Source organism: Tachypleus tridentatus, chromosome 5 (assembly GCF_004210375.1).
Source record: "Tachypleus tridentatus isolate NWPU-2018 chromosome 5, ASM421037v1, whole genome shotgun sequence".
Taxonomy (NCBI): domain Eukaryota; kingdom Metazoa; phylum Arthropoda; class Merostomata; order Xiphosura; family Limulidae; genus Tachypleus; species Tachypleus tridentatus.
In genome coordinates, this window is record NC_134829.1 from 8,730,955 (window position 1) to 8,743,801 (window position 12,847).

A 12,847-nucleotide genomic window follows, 5' to 3' on the forward strand; every position below is an offset into this window, starting at 1 on the left:
ATTATTTACGATGCAACCACCACGGGTAGTGAAACCCGGTTTATGAGGAAAGAAACGTGTCGAGAAACACCATTTCTTCTCAGAAAAGTCTGGATATGGTAACTGGAGTTTCAAAAACTTTCTCAGACGATTTTGAGTATATTAAGCCTCTCAGGAAATAAAATTATTACAAACGCCTCCTGTTCTCGACTGTGCTGATTCGTCTTTCTATTCTCAGTTCTAATAATTATTTTCTAATATTTAATGTGAATGTTCTTTTTCAATAGATATTCTTTCGGGCAAAAGTTCACGACAACTAGTAAACTGCCCATAGATTTCGCTGGCCATTTTATACCTTACGGCTTGCGATTTTTTCTGCAGTGAAACTTTTTGTTAGAAGTCTTTTAACGGGATATAGAAATGACAATGCTGCTCAAGTTTATTGGAAGATAAAGTTCTCATCGTTTCGTTCTCTAGAAATGAAAGTATTTGGAAAAAACTGGAATTATTTTCAACCAAATTAGAAAAAGTCTTGCATATGAAACACATTGTATTGAAATCACTGAACTCGTGTTGTTGAAGGACATGAGGGAGGAAGTATGACAAATATAAACAACTGCTTTTTATGAGATAAAATTAAATACTTAACATGTGGTATCTATTTGGAAACATCACTTGTTATTTCTAAATGATTCTAAACAAAATTTATAGTTTTCATATAGCTATATGTTATTATTACAGAACAAATAGTTTATAAGTTTAAGAGTTTTGTGTGTAATTATTAAATATGTATTATCTCTTCATTATCCACTACGATTACATTAATTCTGAACCTTTATTCTGAAATATCTGTTCTAACATGTGTAATTCTTCCGTGGAAGTAGAATATACTTCATTCATCTTAAATCCAATAAAGTTAAAAGTAGAGCGGTCATCTGAAGTGATAATCCATATTGAAAGAGATCAATCAAGTTTCTGAAAACTTTCATTAAACAATCAGTGCTAAAATTAGACCAAGAACGATTGATTACTGGCCAGATTATCGTGCTCAACCAAACCACAAGCGGATTAACTGTAACGTCTTGCAGGAGAAGTGTAGGTTTTCTTGTTGAGAGGTTTTCTGTGGAAGAAGATAAGGAACGCGCAGACTTACAACATTCGTTACCAAGGCGCTCTCTAGCGACACAAATCTCAATAAAGGGAACGTCTTTCGAGACGGAACCTAGTACCATCAGTAGCATATCCAGCTTCCTTTGAAAGAAAAATCTCAAAAGAAAAGGCGCAGTGTAGAACATCCGTCACTTTGAGAACAGTTAACCGTTTGACAGTTTGGTAAGTGTTGCAGAATTCTTTTGGTTTCAGTTTGATAACTTAAATGCAATTATTTTGTTGGAGTCTTATGGCCCAATGTCATGTTGTTTCTAAACCATTAAACGTTTTTGGGTTATACTTAAAATAAAAGGACAGAGTATTTCAATGCTATCACACTTTGCAAAATTTTTAGCATAATTCTTATGGGGTGAAAAATCACTGCATATTATACCTCATTGTTTTAGAATACAAGAGATATGAAACGTTTGAAATTGTCTACCTCTAGCAATTGATTGCATGAATCCAAAATTCCAGTTTTATTTCAATATTGAGTCAGTAAACATTGTAAGATTTTCTTACATTCTTTGCAACTAGTTGGCTTCGCGAAACACATAATATGCTATGTTTGTCAATAATGGTAAACTTAACTTCGTGAGCTTTTTATAACTTTTTAGGGCTAATACATAAGCCAAATTAAATACTAATAGTCACATTACTGCTTCGTAGTCCAACTTTCAATATTCAGTTATTTTAATCTTCATTTCAAATAAAATAACTTTGTACGAATTTACAGAAACACTAAAAGGCTGTCTGACGACTTCTTCACTTTTGAAATACAGACCAGAGACAAGTCAACCTGTCAGTAGCACCCTACCACCCACTATCTGTTTATTCTAAGGTACACTCTGTTACTTCTGAGAAGTACTAATAGTTGACGTACATAAAAGATTTTGCGGTATCAGTTCGCGAGTAAGCATAACTTCTTAAATAAAACAAACTGTTAAAATACCAAGTACATTAATGACTTGGTCACTTCATGTGACTGAAAGGTAACTTTGAGGGTTGGTAATTTTAAACAGCTTCCGAAACCTATGTGGGCAGAGGGCACTAAACTCATTGTAGAGTTTTTGTTCGTTTATTTGATGAATTTCGCGCAAAGCTACACGAGGGCTTTGTTTGTTTATTTGTTTCTTATATTAAACACAAAGCTGAACAATGAGCTATCTATGTTCTGCCCACCACGGATACCGAAATCCGGTTACTAGCGCTGTGAGTCCGCACATATACCGCTGTGCTACTGGAAGGCTACACAAGGGCTAGCTATGCTAACTGTCCCTAATTTAGCATTGTAATAATAGAGAAAAGACAGCTAGTCATGTTGAAACACCGCCAACTTTTGGCTAGTCTTTAACCGACGAAAAATGGGATTGACCGTCACTTACAACGCTCTCGCAGTTGAAAGGTTGACCATGTTTTGGTGTGATGGGAATTCAACCAGGGACCAAGATATTACGAGTCGAGCGTCATAATAATCTGGTCATGCCAGGTACTAGGTTTCTGATTAATAAGAAAAATATCAAAACTTATTATATTTTTATTAATAAAACCTTTCTCCTATAACCACGTCTTAAGAGGAAGGGCAAAGTGGATTCATCGCACTTTCAATCAATTAATAAACTTGATGGATTTGGGATAATTATTCGACAGAGAATATTTAAATCAAATTTAAATGATATACACATGACAGAAATAACAAATAATATTTCTCTAATTTATAAAATTCTCCTTAAAAATAAATAACGGTCACATAAAAAAACTAGCAAGAAGACCAATCTTAACAATAACTACATATTTCTCAACATAATTAATTAGAAAATAACATTTTGCAAAAATAGTCGAATTAATTGCAGATAATTTATCTTTATTGTTTTCAGAAGAGTTAAAGACATAGTATGGTGAGACGAAAGCCCCCAATTGGGATTGTAATTCTATCATGCATTATAATTTGGCATTTGAACGGGTGTGACGTAGAATGTGATGAAACTGCTCTACGAGAGTCTTATCCAACTAAACTTCAGAAAGAAGACGAAACGTTGGTCAGATATAAAATTCCTGATTATCGATCAAATTACTACAAAAAACAACCTGATGACAGATCCAATTCAGCAGGAGATAAAAGAATTCCAAACCAACTGCGAGAATATGGTTATATTTCAAGTTTAGGACAAAGAAGACAAGTAAGAGTTCCAAAACTTGATGAAAATGAAGGAAAACAAATATCCCACGAATCCAATAAGAAGCCTGAGCAAAGATATTCAGAAAAGAGAATGTTGATTTACTATGGAAGGATTGGAAGACTTGGTTGTAGAAGTAAATTATTACCAAACGTAGGAACTTCCACGTGTGAAACAGGAAATTCTCAAAATCGTAGGAATACTGAGAAAAATAATGAAAGGAAAATTTTGGGAAGTCAAAGAATAATTAACAGACGTAACTCTAAACACACAGCTATTAATGATTCTGAATTTTCTAATAGCAATCAATTATATAGAAAAAATATGGAAAACAAATCGAATTCCATAAGAAGTGTGCAAGAAACTAGAGCTTCAGGAAACCGACGTGCTGTTAATACAGTCGTAGAAAACCGAAGAACGCAACAGCAATATAATTCTGAAAGTGGAAATTTGGAAAATCGAAGACAATTATCTGAAGACTTGTTTCTGGGAGGCAGAAGAATAATGGACAGGATGAATTTTAATAGTGAACACTGGAAAGAAACGGAAATTAATGATTCTCAGACGCAAATATTGTATCAGGACACATCAAACGAAAACCACGACTTTCAAACTGAGACTTTCAAGAACCTTAAAAGAACCAAAACGTCTGACTCTGGCAGGCAGACATTGAATAGCATCAGATCAAATGATAGACGTGTTTCTCAAAGTAGAAGGTTGAACAGCCGGAGAACAAACAAAAAAGGTGTTGTGGAGACACAAACAGGTGAACATCACAGAACATTTGAAAGACGAGAACATGAAACTACGACTGTAGAAAATATTAGAATAAAAACGATGGATGAGTCTGAAATGAATAAGCTAGAATTCATTAGGTCAAATAAGAGACGTGTTTCTCAAACTATAACTTCAGAAGACCAAAGAAATAACAAACTAAGCATTTCTGAAAGACACACTGAAGAACACCACAGAACACTCGACAGACGCGGATCTGAAGCTACGAATATAAGAAACATGAAAACAAACAAGATGCATGACTCAGAAGGTGAAACATCGGAAATCACTCGTACAAGTTACAGACGTATTTCTCATAGCAGAACTATGGAATATCGAAGAACAAGTGAGAGGCGTATTATGCAGAGACAAACAGCAGAACGGTATAGGACACTCGAGAGACGTGAGACTGAAACAAGAACTTTACGAAACATGAGAGCAAACAACATTCATGGTTCTGAAAGGCTAACATTAGAATTCAGTAGGTTAAATGAAAGACGTGTTTTCCAAATTATAACTTCGGCAGACGAAAGAAAACGCGACCTAAATGTTCCTGAAAGAGAAATTAAGGGACATCGCAGAACATTCCTAAGATGCGAATTTCAAACTAGAAGTTCCGAAAACTTAAGAACAAATAGGATCTACGATTCTGTAGGGCAAATAACGGAATTAAGCCCGTCAAATGACAGACGTGCTTCTCGAAGTAGAACCATGGAAAACCGAAGAAGCAGCGAGAGACTTATTGTGGACAGACAAGCAGGGGAATACCTCAAAACACTTGAAGAACGCGATTATCAAAAGGATAGTTTAGAAGCTTTGAAAAGAAATAAGATTTGCGTTACTGAAAGACATAATTTCGACGCCAGTAGGTTAAATGATAGGCGTGTTTTACAGATTAGAACTTCGAAAATTCAAAGAAGAAACGTTCTTGGGGTTTCAGAAAGAGAAACGGGGAACGTCGACAACCACTTGAAAGATTCGAGACTGAGACTAGGACTGTGGGATCTATAAGAAGAAATAAAAGGAATGGTTCAGAAAAGCAAGTATTAGGTTACAGTAGGACAAATGAGAGACGTGTTTCTCAAGTTAGAGGTGGAGAAAACCAAAGAATCAAAAGATGCATGATACACTACAACATGCAAATGAACTACAAACTAGAATCAAAATACGAAACACTCAAACTAGGTCTTTAGAAATCCACAGAATAAATGAAGGGCATAACTCAATTCTGAAAACTTTTAAATACCTCATTTCAAACATAAGACGAAATTTACATCGTAGGTTTCTTCTGAATAAACAAAAAGTAATTCTAAGGGATAACTCCAAGACAAGAGATCTAAAAAATGTAAAAAATACGAACAGTGAAACGTCAAAAAATCGACGAAGTGATAGAAGTAACTCACAATATAGAACGTTACAACCGTTTACAAGAACAAGTGGGAGATATTCTGAAACTATTTCTCTAAACGAAGGAGGCTATTACAAATTACTTAGATATGAAAGGCTCAACGCAGAAACAACCGAATATGAAATCATGGTTTTGGAGCAACATCAACTTTCACAAAGACGATATTTGAAACAACAGAGAAGAGAGCTAAAGCGCAGTTCTCAAAACAAACCAGAAGTGAGACAAAGATCTCTGAAATATTATAAGATCAGGTCTCTTAAAATCACAAGAAAGACAGACAGAGGAATGTATGAAACCAAGACTTTGAAAAATATAAGAGCTACAGAAAGATGGGATTCGGAACAAAAGAGAACAAATTATAGACACCATGTTGATACCAGCTCTCTGGAAATTACGTCACTATCAGATATTCTTCACTCAGAAAGCACAGTTGTGAAAAGTTACATATTGTACAAATCAAGTAGAATTAACATTCGACGTCTTGAAAATCGAGGGAAAAGTGCAAGGACAACAAGAGTTTTGGAGCTTGGAGAAATAACACAAACGCGATGGAGAAATTTGAAAAATCGAGTTAGTGGTAAAAGAGATAATCCCGTATCTATGATTCGGGAAAGCCGGAGAACAAACCGGAAGTATGGCTCTCAAGTTAGAGCTGTAGAAATAAGAAAACTAAAATATAGTAAGGGCTTTGGAAGACTTCGTGTCGAAAAATATGATAACATTCAAAGATATTGTTCGGAAATTAGAGCTTTGGAAAGTCGGAGATCAAGAAACATGTGTTATCCTGAAATGATAGTTAATGTAAATCGGAGAACGTTTGAGACAAACGAACCTCGGGAGATAATTGTAAAAAACAGTAGGATTGTTAACAGTAGAAACAGTAGAAAAGTTGTAAATTATCATGACCTCACGAGATACACTTTAGAGAATCAAAGAACCACAAAAGAGTTTGAGTTTTTGAATCAGGAGAAAACTGCATATAACCTCAGACTTCCAGCTGACAAAATTAATAAAGATATTTTATTACATAAGGAACTTGGTCATTCTGCAAAGGTAGGCATAGAATTTAATTGTACCATAAATGTTCGTGAATCTATTAATAAGCTATTACTTTGACTTCTTCAATTAAATCTGATGCCATGCACAGCCTATTTAATATTTCATACACGGCAGCCTTTATTTTATCAAAAATGTATTTATTTGTAACTGTGAGCATTACAAGATTAACCGATGTCTCCATTTAATTTGTAATTGTAAAGCCTTTGTTATAAAGAAAAAGCGTATTTATTTGTAACTGTCGTATTTACAAATTTAGCTTATTTTTGTTAACTCTTAAATTCAGTAAGTTGGTTTTACTGTGAATATTTAAACATTTTTATACTTAGTAATGTATTCACTAGTAAACAGTAAATAATGTTCATGTTTTGAAGTTGTTTTTTAACGATTATACATTCTACCTATGAAACCTAATAAAGTAAAGAAGAGATGGTTGAAACTGAAGTAACTTACCACAAGTTACTATGTTGTGAAGACCATTCCATTTTTCTCATGTCCCGATTGTTTTTTGTTATTTTTTTGAAATTTCAGTTGTTGGTTTTGGGCAGTGAAAAACGTAACAACGAAGTTCTATCAGCTGTTCATTCTGATCAAGATGAGGGACGAATTTTCTCAGAGTAAGGAAATTTTTCTCTGTCTTTAATGTGTGTGTGTGTGTGTTGTTCTTAAAGCAAAGCCACATCGAGCTATCTGCTGAGCCCACTAAGGGGAATCGAGCACCTAATTTGAGCGTTCTAAATCCGTAGACTTACCGCTGTATAAGCGGAGGGTTCTTCAATTTGATAGGTTTTAAAGTAAAAATTCAGTATAAGCGAAACGCATTTACCCAGTCAAAATCACGACCAAACTGGTTTTGTCCACCGTTGGTATGGTGATAAGTTTATGAATTTATAACACTAACATCTTGGGTTCGATTTCCCGCGGTAGACACAGAAGATAGCTGAAAGTGATTTTGTTTTAAACAAACAAAGGAATAACAGTTTTGTTACATTTATCAATAGGATGAAACATCGAACCTGGACCTTGCTCGGTATCCCTGTAGTAACGACCACAGTGCTCTTTGTTGCCAGCGTTGGATTACAGCCAAATATGAAGTCATTCGAATTATAATATACCGAAATACAATTTGACTTATCTTATTTATTTGTCTGAAACAGTCTATTCGTTTTAAAACGCAATAGTGTTAACTTATCTTGTTTACACATTTTACAGCTTGAAACATAGATTTCTTGTTTACATGTTTTGCACTAGAATCATAGATTGTCTGTATTGAACGCTTAAAGTACGAATTGAAAATAAAACTAGTAACAGATTTATGTCATTGAAAATATTTAAAAATATTTATAGAATTTTGATTTCGCCTGTCCTTAAGTCTCCATTAGTATGTAACAAGTACTTAATTTGTCATTCATTTAGATAAAATAAATATTAACAACTTTCAATTGGTTTACATACAACTGTTTTTGTATTTGTAAAATATTGTAATAAACTGATAACGAAGCATAACTCTTCTTTCGTTTCTTGCTTGAAATACAGAATAAAGCGAAATAATTAACATTGATCCTGTGAACTTGAACAGTTTTCCAGTTGTTATTCACATGAGGCATTAAACAACTTATTCTGCTAGAAGTAAAATAGTTAACTTTTCTGTTTTAATCTCTTTTTTTTTCACTGCTAGATATTCTAGATACACAACAATATAGACACTAAAACTTGAAGAATATCACTATATTTTAATATTTACTGAATACTGTGAACAATAAAAATGTCTCATGTCTAAATATACAACAAAGTTAATGCTTTGTAAATTTAATTATATATTTAAATGTTACAGTAGCTTTAATTACAAAGTATAAGATTAACCGTGATGTGTCAAAAGAACATCGTGCTCAATCACAATGGAGAAGGAAAGTTTTAGAGTTGATGTCTTCTTACAGTAGTTACATTTTTCGATTGAATTTATACCAATAAACGAAATGTACAAATGGTGAGACATTTCACTTTCCGCAGTGATTCCAACTTAAGATTGCATATATATATATATATGAATATTTTAATTTCATATCAAGTATGTAATAATTCTCTCAAAAGTTAAGTAGGAAAACAGACGATTGAAACACAAAGTGTACTCTTACAAAATTAATACAGAAACACTAAAACGTATTTATGTTGTATCATTGGAATATTAGTATAGTTGTTTCACATCTAAGAAGATATTTGGATGTTGTTACTGTTTCTATGAATTTTTCTGTAAACATTATTTATCAACATCGAACAAGTTTTCGAAATTTTAATATTCTTTATATATTACACAAATGATCATTCTTAAATATAAAATAATTTATTTTTCATTTGGTTTTAAGCACGCGAGAAATAGTCTCATACGATGTGGAACCACTAAAACCTATCTATTTATTTAAAGCCTGTGGTTAGCTATTATCAGTATCTTCCAAAGCTGTAACAGCTTCTCAGAATCAACTATACTGACTGTACTAATATACACACTGATAGTAGATAGGATATATATCAAGATATGTCGTGCACTACATGTTCTCAAATTTCCCAGCTATATGAGTTCTCTGGTAGTACATCCTACACAGTCCTTTGGTCTAATATGCAAGGAGTTTATAAGTAACAAGCAAAATTTGGTGTTTGAGTTTACAGTCCTTGAAGTACAATTTTTTATACTTACTATCCACATGAAACGTACCCGTATTTTGAACGTGTGGATAGACTAGTTCTAACATTAAAACACCTTTGAAATGATGTCCGAAGCACTGTAATCTGTAATTACTGATCTTTTTGTTGTATGATACTTGAGGACTTTCGGAGTGATGAATATATTTAGAATTATTTGTCAACAAATTCATTGCATATCGAAAAGTTTATAAAACTATTGACTTCATAATGAACGACAAAATAATTGTTTATAAACCTGTAATTATGATCAATACATATCTGTAATAACTTGTTGCAAGTTTCTTAGGAGCAAAACTACCACCAATCTTGTCTGTTGCGAACAATAAACTACATTAGTGTTCACAATTAGTAGTAACTTTTATGACATTTTAATGGAATCTTTCTAATCTTAAAGGCTAAATAATACAGGAAATAATCATATGACGTTATGAAAACGTTGTAAGAAGCACGAATATGTTAAAATGAAGAAAACAGCATCGGCTCTTTCGCCAAGTTATTAGCGTTGTAAATGATGTTAATTTCAATTTTACTTCAATATAAACTATCTCTTCTGCGCATGTTTATGTCGTTTACAGCACGTAATTGATTCCTAAGCTGTAACCTTATGATGAGGGAAACACTTAAATATAAGTGTTATATTACTGTATGTACATCGATATCACTTTTCATTAAGATGGTGGGTCGAAACATGAAGATTTTCTAAACTTTAGAGCAGTCATACTATTAACAACGTTGTTACGTGCATTTTCACATGATAAGTTACATGTTTATGTGTTTACTATTCAAGTACTACAAACTATGAGTTTGTGATTAAAATAACAGTAAACGTGTCAATAAAACGTAAACAAGTTATGCCCAATAGCTGAAATAATATTAACAGTACAACTTATATCACAAACTTTTATTAAGAAATTAATTATCTACGAATACTGGTGAATAAAACTTCCAGTATAATGTAAGTATTAACAGATTGTACAAAGCCAGCCATGTATATATTTTGATGAAACATCAAATTCTGCACTGGGTTTAAAAACTCAGAGTATATTTAACGGTGAATTCGTACTCCGTATATATCAATATTTAAAAGTGCTGGCTTTACATAAATATTCTGTATGTGAATTTTTGTTAAGCTATACATTATTCAAACATCATAGTTAATTGCTATAATTTCTTTAAATATATTTATGGTTATATTATTGACCTTCTTTAAATAGAAATATTTGAAACCATTTTCAGCATTTAGTGAGTTACAAAAAAATATATAATGAACCTACGTCCTATAATAAAGTGTCTTAAATTGAATACTACAATTTCTTAATTGTTTTATGTAATATAAACAAAAACTTAAACATATTAGTTACAAGTTTTATTTCATATTAACAGTAAAATTCAGATTAAAATTATATTAAATGTGAAATTGATTCTTTAATTATAAAATATATGAATTTGTAAAACCCACACTGTGACGGAGACATTAGTACTGACCATAAATCAATTGTTTCTTGTAGCGGAATGCTGGTATCAAAAGCTTTCTCACCATAGCTGGCCACGTAACAAAGTCTACACTTTCAGTAGACAGTCAACATGGTTTCACAGAAAGAAAATATTGACTTACAAATCATTTGACATTCTTTGACTGTTTATGTCGAGGGTACTAACGGCGTAGATTTGGTATATGTGGATTAGAAAACCTTTGACAAGGTAGCACATTGAAGGTTCCTAAAAACATATTGTATATGTTTGGGGATATATTATGTAATTAGAACGCAGATTGGTAATTAACTTTACAAAATAATGTAGTACTAAGAAAAATTATTATAATGACGGAAAAGCAAAACTATTAACTTATGCATTCATTGGATCAGAGTTCTCTTAACAGTAAGGATATCACTGCTAGAGGATTCTTCAATTTGATAAGTTTTAAAGTAAAAATTCAGTAGTAGCGAAACGCATTTATCCAGTGAAAATCACGACAAAACTAGTTTTGTCCACCGTTGGTATGGTGATAAGTTTACGAATTTATAACACTAACACTTTGGGTTCGATTTCCCGCGGTAGACACAAAAGATAGCTGAAAGTGACTTTGTTTTAAACAAACAAAGAATAACTGTTTTGTTATATTTATCAATAGGATGAAACATCGAACCTGGACCTTGCTCAGTTTCCCTGTAGTAACGACCACAGTGCTCTTCGTTGCCAGCGTTGGATTACAGCCAAATATAAAGTCATTCGAATTATAATATACCGAAATACAATTTGACTTATCTTATTTATTAGTCTAGAACAGTCTATTTGTTTTAAAACGCAATAGTGTTAACTTATCTTGTTTACACATTTTACAGCTTGAAACATAGATTTCTTGTTTACATGTTTTGCACTAGAATCATAGATTGTTTGTATTGAACGCTTATAGTGTACGAATTGAAAATATAACTAGTAACTGATTTATGTCATTGAAATTATTCAAAAAATATTTATGGAATTTTGATTTCGCCTGTCCTTAAGTCTCCATTAGTAGGTAACAAGAACTTAATGTGTCATTCATTTAGATAAAATAAATATTAACAACTTTCAATTGGTTTACATACCACTGTTTTTGTATTTGTAAAATATTGTAATAAACTGATAACGAAGCACAACTCTTCTTTCGTTTCTTGCTTGAAATACAGAATAAAGCAAAAATAATTAACATTGATCCTGTGAACTTGAACAGTTTTCCAGTTGTTATTCATATGAGGGTTTAAACAACTTATTCTGCTAGAAGTAAAATAGTTAACCTTTCTGTTTTAATCTCTTTTTTTCACTGCTAGATATTCTAGATACACAACAATATAGACACTAAAACTTGAAGAATATCACTATATTTTAATATTTACTGAATACTGTGAACAATAAAATGTCTCATGTCTAAATATACAACAAATTTAATGCTTTGTAAATTTAATTATATATTTAAATGTTACAGTAGCTTTAATTACAAAGTATAAGATTAACCGTGATGTGTCAAAAGAACATCGTGCTCAATCACAATGGAGAAGGAAAGTTTTAGAGTTGATGTCTTCTTACAGTAGTTACATTTTTCGATTGAATTTATACCAATAAACGAAATGTACAAATGGTGAGACATTTCACTTTCCGCAGTGATTCCAACTTAAGATTGCATATATATATATATGAAAATTTAATTTTAATCAAGTATGTACATAATTCTCTCAAAAGTTAAGTAGGAAAACAGACGATTGAAACACAAAGTGTTCTCTTACAAAATTAATACAGAAACACTAAGTCGTATTTATGTTGTATCATTAGAATATTAGTATAGTTGTTTCACATCTAAGAAGATATTTGGATGTTGTTACTGTTTCTATGAATTTTTATGTAAACATTATTCATCAACATAGAACAAGTTTTCGAAATTTTAATATTTTTTACAAATTACACAAATGATCATTCTTAAATATAAAATAATTTATTTATCATTTGGTTTTAAGCACGCGAGAAATAGTCTCATACGATGTGGAACCACTAAAACCTATCTATTTATTTAAAGCCTGTGGTTAGCTATTATCAGTATCTTCCAAAGCTGTAACAGCTTCTCACAATC

The 12,847-nt window shown here is 32.1% G+C and overlaps 2 protein-coding genes across 2 annotated transcripts; both read left to right on the top strand.

The window, feature by feature from the left end:
* The first annotated feature begins 1,255 nt into the window (after positions 1–1,255).
* On the top strand, positions 1,256–5,090 carry LOC143251269 (uncharacterized). The gene is made up of 2 exons (XM_076502709.1): positions 1,256–1,311; positions 3,006–5,090. The coding sequence occupies exon 2, from the start codon at positions 3,024–3,026 to the stop codon at positions 5,088–5,090; it is 2,067 nt and encodes a 688-aa protein (XP_076358824.1). The 5' UTR covers positions 1,256–1,311; positions 3,006–3,023.
* A 220-nt stretch (positions 5,091–5,310) lies between these two features.
* LOC143250458 (uncharacterized) lies at positions 5,311–7,880 on the top strand. The gene is made up of 3 exons (XM_076501018.1): positions 5,311–6,540; positions 7,075–7,160; positions 7,545–7,880. The coding sequence occupies exons 1-3, from the start codon at positions 5,614–5,616 to the stop codon at positions 7,651–7,653; spliced, it is 1,122 nt and encodes a 373-aa protein (XP_076357133.1). The 5' UTR covers positions 5,311–5,613; the 3' UTR covers positions 7,654–7,880.
* The last annotated feature ends 4,967 nt before the right edge of the window (positions 7,881–12,847 follow it).

Excerpts from the sequence above, each read along its gene's own strand:
- LOC143250458 (XM_076501018.1), top strand. The coding sequence starts at position 5,614 with ATGGTTTTGGAGCAACATCAACTTTCACAAAGACGATATTTGAAACAA. Across the intron at positions 6,541-7,074 it reads AACTTGGTCATTCTGCAAAG|TTGTTGGTTTTGGGCAGTGA; the intron begins GTAGGCATAGAA and ends TTGAAATTTCAG. Across the intron at positions 7,161-7,544 it reads GAGGGACGAATTTTCTCAGA|GATGAAACATCGAACCTGGA; the intron begins GTAAGGAAATTT and ends ATTTATCAATAG.
- LOC143251269 (XM_076502709.1), top strand. The coding sequence starts at position 3,024 with ATGGTGAGACGAAAGCCCCCAATTGGGATTGTAATTCTATCATGCATT.